We start from the raw sequence: 13022 nt of genomic DNA, 5'->3' as shown, positions 1-13022 counted from the left end.
CCTCGGTCACCTGCATCAGCTCGAAGACGTGGTACGTCTCCCCGTACTGGGGCATTTCCGGGGGTATGTGGTGCGGGGCGGTGGTCGCGTCCATGCCGCCGTGCCGCGGGCCCGCTCCCTGGAGACCGCGTCGCTAGGGCCGGCGCGCCGCCGCGTCATCAGTACGCGCCCGCTCCCTGGAGACCGCGTCGCTAGGGCCGCCGCGTTGCGTCATCAGCGCGCGGCCGCCGGCCCGCGAGGCTGGAGGGGGGCCTGGTCTCCGGCTCCTCCGCCCGCGCGCTCAGCCGTCGGGGGCCCGGTGCTTCCCCGGGGCAGGTGCTTCCCCGCGCCGGCCTCGCTCCGCCGTCTGCACGTCTCAGCAGGACCCCTCAGGCCGCTCCAGCAGTGGCCTTCTAGGACCAGAGGTGCCTCGGGAGGACCCCCGGGGCTGGGACGCCCACGGTCACGTCAACCCCTCCGACCCCGAACCGAGGGGACGGGAGGCGGGTCCTGCGCTGGCTCCGCCATCGCACGCCGACCCGGGCGTTGGGAGCTCCGAGGGCCGCCTAGCTCTGCTCTCTGGGCCTCAGTTTCCCCGTCTTTAAAATGAATAGAAGTTGGGGAACGGTTTGAAGAAGTAGGGGAGTCCCTGGGACGCGGAGGCCTTGGCTTACGGGGTGGGGCGGGCCTGCCACGTGACCCGATTGCTATGGCACCCACGGGGACAATCGGGCCCGCGGCCCCGCCCCTTCTCACCGACCTCCCCACCCCACCCATCCGCCTCCCCAGCCCCGGCAAGGGCCTCCCCGCCCCTCCGGGGCCCCAGACACCCTCGGAGGCACTCCAGCTTCAGAACGCTCTGTAAGTGAAGGGCGCTCTAGCACCAGCCAGGGTGAAGCGGGCCGGGGGAAGGGAAGGGAGGGGGTCGGGGTCGGGTGGGACGTGGTGGAGGGAAGGAGCGCTGGCGGCGCACCAGTCCCGGTGGGTCAGGGCAGCCTGGCGTCCGACAGCACTGAACTGGGAGCTCTGGCTTTTGTCTGTTGCCATTTTTAGGAAGAGCTACTCTTGGTTTTGAGCCCTCGGTGTTCTTAACAAAACTATGGACAGACAGTCAGACAGGACATCTGACATTGTCAGTACAGATTGCCCCGAGTTCAAGTCCTGGCTCTTAGCCTGGTGAGCCCGCTCTGTGCCTCTTTCCCCCGCTGTGAGGTGGGGCCTATAGGAAGGATTCCAGAGCTAACATACCCGAAGTATGGGTCACTGCTGTGTAGGAAGTGCACAAGGCATAGGGGCTACTATTAGCCATATTACCTCGTTTGACCTTTGCACCTGCCCTGAGAAGTAGGTACTTTCATTCCCATTTTACCGCTAAGAAATTGGAGGATCCGAATGGTGAAAAGTAGTTGGCTGAGTGACTTCCAGTCATGAATGACTTAATGCTTCAGTTCTTGACCGTGAAGCATTAAAATCAGAAGTCCCCTTGAAGATCTTCTAATCCAGACCCCCTGATTTCACAGCTGGATAAACGGAGGTCCAGAAAGGGGGAAATTCTTGGCTAAGTTCACTTGTTAAGCAAAGGCAGAGCCAGGACTGGCATCTTGACTCCTAGCCAAAGCCGTTACCACCAGCCACTTGCCCAGAGACATGCCCTCCAATGGCAAAGGCTGCCATTCCTCCTCCCCTCAGAGCTGCTTCCTCGAGGCATGCACCTGGGTTGGCTCGTGAAAGCCAACCACAGAGACAGCTAGGGAAGAAGAGGGAGCTGCCTCCCCCCAAACAAAGAGCACAACAACCAAACCCTCAATTTGCACTGGAGAAGTTCAGTTTGCTTCCTGGACATTTCTGAAATGACTTGCCTTTCTCCTCATTTATTTTAAGCCTTAGGCGCTTTTCGTACCACGATTTAATCTTCCTTAGCAGCCTGGAAAAATACAAATCAATTAAAGCCTAAAACCTATGGGGTAATCATTTTTTCCTTCCTCCTCCCCCAGATCGAGAAGTGCCTGCACTCTGTGCCTTTCATCCACACTGATTTGGCTGCAGTGAGTCTTGTTCAAGGGCCGATCACTTTGGATAGCTTGTTACAGCTCTTCTCACGACATTCCTGGCGTGCATGTCACAAGTCGCTAGGATCAAGAACCAAGTCAGTTTTGCTCTCAGGGGCTCTTGGGGCCACCAGCCAAGGTAGTGCTGTAACCTTAGAGAACTTAACCTCCCCGGGAAGCCCCAGGAGGGCGGCAGGAAGTTAGACACATAGGGAAGCCCCGTAGGGGATGGGGAACAGAGAAAAGTCTCAACAGGAGTGGAAATAAGGCCCAGGGGTCCAGCCAGTAGGTGGGACAGTAGGAGGGTTCAGGCAGCTTTTCAGGACTTTGGTATTCCCTCAAGCCAACCCACCTGCTCCCAGCCCTGGTCAGTCTGATGTCTGGCATGTCTGTCTCTGGACCATGACAGAGTGGGGAGGGAGCTATCCGAAAGCCCAGACTGTAAGTCAGGCAGAGCTGAATGCAGAATCCTGGTTTGCTCACTTCTCCTAGCTGGGTAACCTCAGCTTTGTCATCTGTCACTTATAGATAATCATGGTTCCTTCATAGGTAAGGACTTGATGCATGGCCAGGGTTGTCCAAGGGCCCCCTGGAGGGTATCTGCTGTTAGATGGGTTGGGTGGGTGTTGAGGATTTCCGCGAGGGCTGGAGCATGGCGCTAGTCGCCCCATCCCTCCTGCAAAGGACCCTCTTGTAGACTGTGAAGCCCTTCATCCCAACACACCCGTCCCACTGCCCTGCTTCCTTTTCTCTTTAGCATCTAAAACAAGGTTTGTTTACTCATTACTTTCCGTCTCCCACTCTGAAAGATAAAATCCCTCCAGGGAAGGGGATCTTGTCTCGATGCTGTGTATACCCAGCACTCAAAATGGTGTCTTGCATATGGGAGGCATTGCAGAATGAATGAACGAATGAATTTATGACATGCTTCTTACCCCTTTTGGCTTCCAGTGGTTTTCCTAGCTTTGTCTGGCACTTGGGGTCCCTCGGCCTTACCCTGTCCAGTGCCTTTTGTGCTTGCTCACAATATTGCCACATAACCCCCTCCCAGCCTCTAGCCAGGGTCCCTGCCCCTCTGCCCACCCTCCCCGCCTCTCTCTCCTTTGAGGTTAAGCCCTCAGCAGCCTCTGCGGCTTTCAGGGTGCACAGCACACCTGCCGTGGCGTGCTCCCGTGATTGTGCACACACAGCGCTTTGACCGCCCTGGCAACCAGACACTGCCGCATTCCGGGCCCTGGGCTCCACACCTGCCACCTGCCACCTCACCACCTCAAGGCTGGAGGCTGGCCCTGTCCTCTCCCAACAGCATGTTGGCCCTCGGAGGCTCACCCCGAGGCTGGCAAGAAGTAGGGAAACCAGGATTTGAACCCGGGACTATGGGACTCCAGGGCTTGGGTTCTTAACCACCCACCACAGCACTGAGTATTAATGAGGGAAGGCCAGGCTGAGAGCACGTGCTCCCCCTCCTCCCCAGAGACCCACCTGTGTGCTGGGCTCCGACTTTTCTAGGCCTTCAGCCCCACGACACCTGTAAGCCCCAGGCCCAAACTAGGCAAACTGAGACAAGGCAGTTGCTAGTTACTCTCCCCTGTAATCAGGACGAATAACATTTTAAAAAATCAAAATAAATGGAAAAAATCCATCGAGAGTCGACTATTAAAAATTTAAAGACGGGATCAATATTGCTTGTTCCCAGCACTGGGTCCCTTCCTGCGTTTATGTAAAATTCAGGTACTTTGTGGACTTTTTTGGTATTAACTTTTATTTCTTCAAATAGCATGTGAAATATTTTTACCTGGCTCAATTGTTGGGCTCTGCGGTGTCCCCCGAAATTTCACACTGCGTGGCTCACCGGCCTCACCCACCTGGTGAGCCTATGCCATGGGAGGCCCAACCTAAAACCTTGCCGCATTTCACCACGTCCGCCCCCACCGCCTCTGGGCAGGGGATAGGGGTCCTTGGCAGGTGGTCCGGGTGTCTGACAAACAGCGGGCCCCCACCGCCTCCCCACAACCCAGGCTCCCCTTCCCGCTCACCCACAATGGGCAAGGGACTGAGTGGGAGACACCGGCGCCCTTACCGGCCCTGGCCCAGGTCCCCCACGCCCATGGAGCCGCAGTCGCTGGGAGCGAACAGGCATGGTGGCTCCCAGGGTGGGGGTGGGGGGCGGAGTTGGGCACGGCTCCTGAATGTTCTCGACCCACTGAGGTTCACAGGGGACCGTTATCAGGGCCCATCCCGCCCCCTTCCCCCGGGGCGTCCTGGAGGCCACCTTCTCGTCTGTTCTTGCATTTCCTTCCATCCCTCTTCTTGGCATGGAGACGCCCTCCCTGCTCCAGCCCTGCCATGGGTTCCGGATGCTAAGGGAGACACAGCAGAAAGAAACGGCCTCCTGTCTCCCTCGGGCTCATTCCTCTCTACCTGGGGCCTGCCAGGAAGCCTGGAATGTCTCCGGCCCCACCCGGCCCTTGCAGCGACTCACTTGGACCCTAGCCTGGCTCAGCCTCCTCTGACCCCCGCTCACGCAGGGCACAGGAAGTGCAGGTGCCTCGTGGCGGAGGCGCGGCGGCTGGGGCAGCCTTGAGGACTCTGGTTCAGTGTCAGGAAGCCTGGGACCTAGGCTGTGTCTGACAAGCTCGCTGTGACACCTGGACTTCAGTTGCCCACCCCCGGAGCTAAGGGGGGGCGTTCACCGCCTGGGCTCTCTTCCGGTTCTGGCCTTCTGGGACCTGGGACCTGGGCTTCTGGCATGGGCTCAGCAAAACCATGATGTCACAGAGAGCAGAAGCCACAGCCTTCTCTGTTCACAGAAGATTCTAGACACCTTGTGGACTACCTGAGCCACACCAGGGACAGTCTGTGAGGCACCAAAAGAGAGCACGCCCCGCGGTGTTCATGTTTCCCAACAGGCTCATTCCCCCAATGCACGTGGGAGGCAGGGAGTAGTTGCCGACGGCCAGCCCCTGCCCTGAGAATGTGCTGGCCTGAGATCAGGGCTCCTGACCCAAGCACAGAGCAGGGAGACTGCATCTTTTCACACTCGACCCCCTAGTACAGGCTCTTCCTCTGCTTGGCCCACTGGAAACAATCCCTAGACTTTCCCACCAATTGCAAAGAGGCAGATGTTTTAAAATGATTTGGTCCAAAGGGATAGTCACAGATTTAATTTTCTGTGATGTGTTTTGTGATCCCCTCTATGGCTGACAGCACAGGAAGGCACTGGAGGCTGTGTGTGTGTGTGTGTGTGTGTGTGTATCTCCACGGACTGGAGAAACTGGGGACCAGAGTAATCTTGCCCACACTTGAGGGAAGAAAGTCACAGCTGATGACAAAGAACATGTCCTGGGAGCGTACAGGGACGTGGGCCAGGCTCTGCTCTGTCTTGAACGGCCTGGAGGATCTGCAGTGAGCACGGTGCTCCCCGCCAGGGGGCCTAGGCAGGCTGGTCTGGGACTCCAGAGCTGGGTGCGCAGCCTGTGCCCGGGGGCCTCACCCCGCGCTCTTCCTGCGCACAGATCCCCCTTCCCCTGTGAGTGACGGCGGAGGACGACCATGAACGAGGTGAAGGAGTCTCTCCGGAACATCGAGCAGAAGTACAAGCTCTTCCAGCAGCAGCAGTTCACCTTCATCGCCGCTCTGGAGCGCTGCAGAGAGAGCGCGCACGACAAGATCCGGCCCATCTCCAGCATCGGCCAGGTGGCGGCTCCCGGGCTGACGGGCGGTGGGCGCAGGTTTCCTGGGCGATACCTTGTTTAAAAGATGAAACTGAGGCCCGGAGGGGGCAAGCGGCTTTGTGCCAGAGACGGGACTCACAGCCTAACTAGTCGAACGAGCCAGGCGTCCCCTCCCCAGGCCCGTGAGGAGGGGTTCCAAACACGGGCTGCAGACTGGCGGCCAGGGTTCAGGTCCCGGCTCGGCACCACGTGCCCTCTGTGACCGCCAGCCCGGAGGCACCTGTGCCTGGTTGTCTGCGCTGCAGAGTGAGAACCTCCGGGGCGTTTGCGGATTTAGGGAGATCACGAGGGAGACTCTCAGCCAGCGTCTGACGCCTGTGGTCCTGGCTGTCCGACGCTAGTGGGGTCTGAGAAGCTGCGAGGGGCCAAGCACATTGCTCCACCCTCTAGCCCCATCTGCAAACCTTTTCACTGAACCTGGTGTCCTCGTGGGTTAGCTGCCATCCCAGTGTGCTCTGCAGAACTTGGAGGCCTGGAGACCGAGCTCACCTTCCAGCCAGTAGTGCACACCTTCCAGACAGTAGCACACACCTAGGGACGTCCCAACTGCAGACATGCTGCGGGCCCACGAGTCAGCGTGTAGAAGGCCAGCGGCTCACGGGGTGGGGCGGGGGCGGGCACTAGAGCTCCAACCTGCTTAGGAGTAGTGCACAGACCCACAGAGAGCAGGAGCCCTGCCAGCAGCATCCTTCAGAAACTTTCTTCTAATAGATGTAAAAGCCTCTCTCGATTTTTTAACTTGAACATTTTTTAAACCTACAGAAAATAGCCTCTTTCCCCTGAACTATTTGGAAGTCAAGTAGCTACATCCTTTTTGTGGCCCATTCCCCAAAGGCTCAGACTTCCAAGGCCACTGGACAGGTTTTCAGTGTCAGGAAGGAGCATCTGAGACCCTCACCCTGCCCCAGCCTCTGCTCGACTCTGCATCAGCGCTCAGTGGCCCCAGCCCCTCATGGGCACAGGGAGTGGCCCTCTCGCCTTCAGTTCAGCAAAGGCCCTTGGTACACAGTGGCCCCAGGGTTTGACTCTCCAGGGGAAGCGTGGACTCTGGGGCCTCACCCTGCCATCCCCGGACCTGGGTTACCCAGAGGTGACCGACGCACACACACCAGTAGCCCAGTGACTCTGTTGGAGTCACCCTGCAGGCCAGGCCCCCCTTGCCCTCCGCGGCAGATAGGGAAGCTGCCAGAGCCTCTGCCCCAGCACAGAGCCGCTGCACTTGGAACCACTCAGATCACTGGGGAAGACCTCCCCTGGCAACAGAAGGGCAACCAGCAGCAGCCAGAAAACCCTGGTTTAGACATAGAATGTTCTGGCTGCTAGAGGAGGGAGGTTGATCCCCGGCCACCCGCTCGTCACAGGTAGGGCCTGTGTTTGGGAAATGGGCCGGTGAATCCTGCCTGGACGGGAACCAGTTCCTTCTCGGCCCAAGGCCAGGCCTCCTGGCTTGCCTGACCTCAGAACCAGAGCGGTGGGGGCAGTGGGGCCCGAGGTTGCCTAGAGAGGAAGAGCCCCTGCCCAGGAAGGACCTCGGCTCCCCGCCAAGGAGTGGGTTGAAAGTGGGTCAGCTGTCTCCCCATTCTCAACACCTTTAATGACCTGAGAAAGGCGTCCCAACTCCTGCGTCCGGAACACGGTCACGGGGAGCTTTCATTCTGTTTTGGCACTTAAGTGCTTCCTCCTAGAGTCGATGTCGGGGCGTGTGGTGTGAGGTAGACTACATTTTCTTCTATGGATGATCCCTCTCCCGGCTCCACTGTCCCCGCCTTCCTCTGCCTTGGAAACACAGGACAATGAATCTTCAGAGGATTCTAGTGTCTTCTCCATGCCCCGCAGTGGGTCCCGCTTGGGCCTGTGGCATCCAAGGTCAGGGAGCAGTGCTCTCTGCTTCAGGTGTTGGCGGGGCTCAGAGCCCGAGCCAGGGCAGGGGGTGCTGCCTGGCCACATTCACTGCCGGCAGAGCAAGTTCTTCACCTCTGAGCCCACGACGGTCACGGGCAAACAGAACTGCAGAAGGCGCCCGGTGCGCGGGGTTTCGGGGAGCGAGTTGTGCGCAGCGAGGCCCGGCCTGCATGGCGCCCGGGACCCTCCGTCAGTGTGACTGCAGGCAGTGGCTCTGCGTTTAGACGCTTCGGGGTGACCGGTCCCCGCGGCTCCGGGAGGGTGGGAGGGCCGGGGTGTGGCGGTGCCCCAAGCTCCCGCCGTGCGTGCCCTCGCAGGTGCAGAGCTACACGGAGCATTACTGCAACAACTCCACGGACCGGCGGATTCTGCTCATGTTCCTGGACATCTGCGCGGAGCTGAACAAGCTGTGTCAGCACTTCGAAGCCCTGCACTCCGGCACCCCGGTCACCAACAACCTGCTTGAGAAATGCAAATCCCTCGTTAGCCAGAGCAACGACCTGAGCAGCCTCAGAGCCAAGTAAGTCGCTTCTGGGCCTGTTCCAGTGGCCTGTGCGCTGGCGCAGGGGAGCGAGGCGGGCTGGGACGGGAGGGGCCCTGCAGGAGGGAGCAGGCTTCCGGGGAGAGGGCAGGTACGTCCCACAGACAAGCCTGTGGCGACGGTCCGGACCCGCTGCCCCAGTGGGAAACCCGGGCCCACCGGCTTACTGGAGGGGCCAACCCCACAGGCCGCTTTAGAGCGGGACCCGAGCCCTCTCCCTGGAGCTGGCACTGGGCGAAGGGAAGGGGGTTGCAGGGCCCAAGTTTCCCAGAAGCCCACTGAGAAGCCCCAACTAGAGCAGTGTGTGCGGCTCCCTGACTCCATGCCCTGGCGGCCCTCAGCCCAGGGCGCCCTGCTCTGGAGCACACTGTTGCGTTATCGGGCTGGAGAGGAGGTGGCGGGACGAACCAGCACGTTTTGGAGCAGTTACAGGTTTCCAGCGTCCCTGACTGACAGTGGTTTGAGTCCTGCCCCTCGCAGCCGGATCAGCTGGGGCTCCTGGGCCACGAGCCCGCCGAACCACATGGTTCGGTAAAGACTGCGGCCAGGCCCGCACGGCTCGAAGCCTCCCCCGGGGACTGTGAGGGGCGTCCAGGACCAGAGCCTGCCCCCGTCTGCACGGAGCCCCTCCTGCCCCCCGCAGGTACCCGCACGACGTGGTGAACCACCTGAGCTGTGACGAGGCCAGGAACCACTACGGAGGCATCGTCAGCCTCATCCCCATCGTCCTGGACTTCATGAAAGAGTGGGTCGCCCACTCGGAGAAGCTGCCCCGCAAAGCCCTACAGCACGTGAGTGAGACCCGGGCACACCAGGAAGCTGCCGGTGCGGCCGCTCGTCCTCCCTGGACCGCAGGCTCCCAGCCTCGGTTAAGAAAGCACAAATGTAGGCCACTTATAAGACAGCCCCAGGCCTGGGGGAAGGACAGAGGATGTTCCAAACCTCCCTGGAGACCACCCGGCGGGAGACCCTGACTCAGAGCCGGCAACCTGGCGCGGCCCGTAGGGCGCTTGGTCACTTAATTCGGTCTCCACCGGCTGATCCATCCTTCGGTCCCCGCACTCCCTGCCACAGATGAACCCCGGAGAGCTTGCCCAATGTACTGTCGAGAACCTCTCTCCCTCTCTTTCACTGCTAAGCAATCCCCGCCTCTGAGTGTCGGGTTCTGTGCCAGCGACAAGGACCCCACGTCCAGTGTTGTTGCAAGAGGGTGTCCCGGGGAGGCTGCAGAGAGCTGGGGCCAGCGGCCTGCCCGGGTGCTCTGGGGGTTCCCAGCCCGCACCCGGCCAGGCCTGGCCACGCTGCAGGTCCAGCTTTCGGGCTGAGCCGTCGAGCTGGAGGCCTGCCGGCACCTTTCCCGCCACTGCGGCAACTGCAGGCAAGGCCCGGCTACTTGGCCTGCGGGGGCGCGGAGGGCCAGCACGGTGGCCTTCCTCGGTGTGATCAGGTCTCCGGACCAAAACCCAAAAGGGAACGAACCTGCCTTTGCTCTCCTTTACTTGGGAGGGGGAGACCATGAGAGAAGCTGGAAGAATTCTGACTTCGTGGCTCCTGTGCAAGGACCGTGTCCTGCTGTCCACAACACAGGCCTGGCCCCGACGTTCTAAACTGTGTCTCTGGCTTCTGAGCCTGCCGGAAGTGCCGGCTCACTGTCGGCTTTTCCCTTCGCAGGGGGCGACCTAGCTTCTGTATTCTTGCTTCCTCGGGGCCGACCGACAAGAATAAAAAGTGTTCTCCCACTTTTCTGCCTGGCTCGGGTTCCTGAGAATTACTCCTTACAGAGAGCAACGTTCACCCTCAGACCTCAGAGGACACTGGCCGGTGGCCTCCCAAGCAACGGAAGCACGGGCCGGGAGCACCCACCGCAGACTCTTGCTCTGGGGGCTCGGGCCGAGGCCACAGCCCGGCTCCTGACTGGCCTTCCGTAGCTAGAAGCTGTTCAGACAAGAATCTGAACAGACACCTGAGCTTTCCAGGTGGAATAAACACCGCCACCTCTGAGTCTTTCTCTCCGAGAGCTGCTTCTGCCATTAACACGGGCGGAGCACACCGGCTTCCGGAGCAGCTGGAAGTGGCTGCTCCAAGGAAGAGATGGAGAGGCCAGGCTGGTCGAACCATTGTTTGAGGTGGTTCCCCGCCTCCCTCCAAACCCCTGACAGCATAAGGGGAGGAAGGCGGGGGTGCCGGCGGCACTTTCCCTGGCGCGCTCACAGCACGTGACCAGTAAGCTCTCCAGGACTTCTGTGTCACCTGGGCACCTGAAAGGCCTGTATTTTTTTTTTTTTAAGATTTTATTTATTTATTTGACAGACAGAGATCACAAGCAGGCAGAGAGGCAGGCAGAGAGACAGAGAAGAGGAAGCAGGCTCCCTGCCAAGCAGAGAATCCGATGCGGGGCTTGATCCCAGGACCCTGATGAGATCATGGCCTGAGCTGAAGGCTTTTAACCCACTGAGCCGCCCAAGCGCCCCTCGAAAGGCCTGTGTTAAAGCCAATGGCCCGCCAACCCAGAGGGAGGCGAGTGCACTCCAAGCACGAGGCAGGACAGCAGCACGGGCCCTGCAGGCCACCCGGGAGAGCCTGGGCGGGGATAACCCAGGTCACCCCCCCATGCCACCCAGCCCATCAGTGGGGGAAGGTGGGAACTGGAAGCAGAGACAGGATCTGTGGCTGTGGGCCAGAGAACTGGCTGGCACAAAAAGGGTCTCAGAGAGACAAAAGGCAGATTCTACTAGCCAGCATCTCCTCCAGCCACCGTGGTGACCAACCAAGCCAGGCCGGAGCCTTCTGCATCCGTGGGCGGGTCCCCGCTTGGCCTAGGAGCCCCTCAGAGGCCAGCGTGAGTCACTTCATGTTAACACAGCAGAGTAGTGCAAAACAATAGATTTTTATTTGTTCACAGTTAAACACAAGCAACTGCCTTGACATTTTAGAACATTCTAAGAAGGACAGCAAACCCTCTCGATTCCAATTCCCGTTCACTAAGATTGTACCATCTTCTCTCGCGGTTCTTGCTTATGGCATCTGACGTGGATTGTTGGACATGCTTTTAAGATCAAGGCGGGAAGGTTTAAACCTTTTGACAAGAGAGGACTTTCTCAAATTTAACTAAAAGCAGTCAGTTAAAAAACCCTTTTTTTTCACTGATGGGACCCCTTTCAACCGCACGTGAGCCACATGTGGCTGATCCATGATTGAATTACAAAACTAGATTACGTCTTAACAAAATCTGTTTCTCCGTTACATACTTATTATGGTCCACAGAAGTCTCCCGAAAAGTGATCACTGATTCTTCCTCGTGCAAAACGCCCGGCCACCTCTGACCAGCCGGCGTGTCTGCGGGTGGCCTCCTGTCCGAACACTGTAGCTAGTGGGGGAAGGGAGGAGAGGTGGATCTGGGGTGCTCAAACTCACAGGGGTCTCCTCTACAACATCTGTCCCAGTGACTCAACTAGCCTACGTCTCCCCGATGGACGATGTGGTGGCGGAGGGAAAGGAGGCAGAGGGCTCCTCCGCAGTGGCAGACCCGGGCACTCCCTACCCCTAGCAGGCTTCCCTCGTCGCTGTGGCCCCCCTTCTCAGGTGAGCGCATCCAGACCGGAGGACAGCGAGGCAAAGATGGGAACCCGCTCTCCCCGCGAACGTCAGAGCGGCACTGATGGGGACATGAGCCACATGGGGACAAGGGTCGCAGCAGCAGCCTCGAGGCCAGGCCCCGACCTACACGCGCGCTTTCACCTATCCAGACAAGCGTCATCGAGGACGACCGATGGCACCACGGCGCCGGGGGTGGGGGGTGGCGGGGCGCACGTTACAGAAGTCTGGGCAGAGACAGACACAGACGTGCTGGGGCCGGAGACGTGGGTCAGTTTCTAGCAGGCACCTGGACAGTGGAAACGAGCAGAGGGAGCTGCGCTGGCGGGGTCATTCCACGAGACCCTCTCGTCCCTGCAGATGTGGGCAGCATCAGGCTTGTCCCAGGACCACTCTGAGAGGGGCTGGCCTCTCCGAGAACATCCCCAGGCTGGGTGGCCCTCCACCCGGACCGCGGCTCCAGACCAAGCCTCTGCACCGCCCACGCCCTGCTCAACCCGCGTGGCTTCCTCCCCCCACCGCCGCCTGCGCGTGGCACTTCCGCGCTCTCCTTCTTCCGTTCCTTCTGGCTTCGAGTGGCACGTTCTAGTATTCGGTACAAACCCCACTGGCTAATCACAGCACATGCTATATTCTCTACACAGAAACACCCACGTTTTCATTCGGAACTGGGAGTCTGAACCCCAGGGCCCAGCTCAGGGATCCCGTCGTCACAGCCACCATGTCAATCAACCCCATCTACACCACGAGACTTTGGCCTCTTGTGACGAAACCACTGGAAACGGGGACAGCCCACGGTCTGGAGTTTCCTGTCCTGACATCCTGATCTGGCCCCATGATGTGCCGGCCTCTTGGACCACGGTGGCACGGTGGGCTCGCCATCCGTGTCAGTGGTTCCCAGGTTCCCTGCTCAGAAGAGCTGGCCCCTTTCCGCCCCACACGGCATACGCATTCTGGTTCACACAGCAGCTGCCCCCACGGAGCCTGCTAAGAGCCCCCAGCAGCTGGAACACTCTGCTGACCACGCTAGGAAGGCCACAGCAGCCTCAGCTGCACAGAAGCCTTTAAAACCTCCTACCCAAGAAATGACCTGTCTCCTGCCTTTGGATTTTTCTTTCTTGTGACCAGATCTTTCTCCCAATGCTATCCTAACAATTTCTGTAGATTTTGTGGCAGAACCCTGTCAAAAGCTTTTTAAAAATCCCTCAAAGTCCTGTCTGAGAG

At 59.4% G+C, this 13022-nt stretch overlaps 2 protein-coding genes across 10 annotated transcripts in view; one reads left to right on the top strand and one right to left on the bottom strand.

The window, feature by feature from the left end:
• The window catches only part of AK8 (adenylate kinase 8), a 115890-nt gene extending 115709 nt beyond the window's left edge, over nucleotides 1–181 (bottom strand). Inside the window, exon 1 of the mRNA XM_032307121.1 lies at nucleotides 11–181. Coding sequence (XP_032163012.1) covers nucleotides 11–94 — 84 coding nt within the window. The 5' untranslated portion in view covers nucleotides 95–181. The remainder of the gene's footprint in view (nucleotides 1–10) is intronic.
• Nucleotides 182–230: 49 nt separating this feature from the next.
• On the top strand, nucleotides 231–9923 carry SPACA9 (sperm acrosome associated 9). Of its 9 annotated transcripts, XM_032307127.1 has the most exons (7): nucleotides 231–404; nucleotides 769–840; nucleotides 1033–1155; nucleotides 1974–2166; nucleotides 5543–5723; nucleotides 7981–8183; nucleotides 8848–9287. In XM_032307127.1, exons 5-7 carry the CDS (start codon nucleotides 5580–5582, stop codon nucleotides 9176–9178), a joined length of 678 nt encoding a protein of 225 aa, XP_032163018.1. In that variant the 5' UTR covers nucleotides 231–404; nucleotides 769–840; nucleotides 1033–1155; nucleotides 1974–2166; nucleotides 5543–5579; the 3' UTR covers nucleotides 9179–9287. The 9 variants fall into 9 exon arrangements, with proteins under 9 accessions (XP_032163018.1, XP_032163017.1, XP_032163019.1 ...); XM_032307126.1 differs by lacking the exon at nucleotides 1033–1155; XM_032307131.1 differs by lacking the exon at nucleotides 1033–1155 and adding an exon at nucleotides 9876–9923 and having other exon boundaries at nucleotides 237–840; nucleotides 8848–8995.
• Nucleotides 9924–13022: the final 3099 nt, after the last annotated feature.

This window comes from Mustela erminea, chromosome 12 (genome assembly GCF_009829155.1).
Source record: "Mustela erminea isolate mMusErm1 chromosome 12, mMusErm1.Pri, whole genome shotgun sequence".
Classification (NCBI taxonomy): domain Eukaryota; kingdom Metazoa; phylum Chordata; class Mammalia; order Carnivora; family Mustelidae; genus Mustela; species Mustela erminea.
Note: the sequence above shows the minus strand (reverse complement) of the source record. Positions and strands in the feature narration are given on the sequence as shown.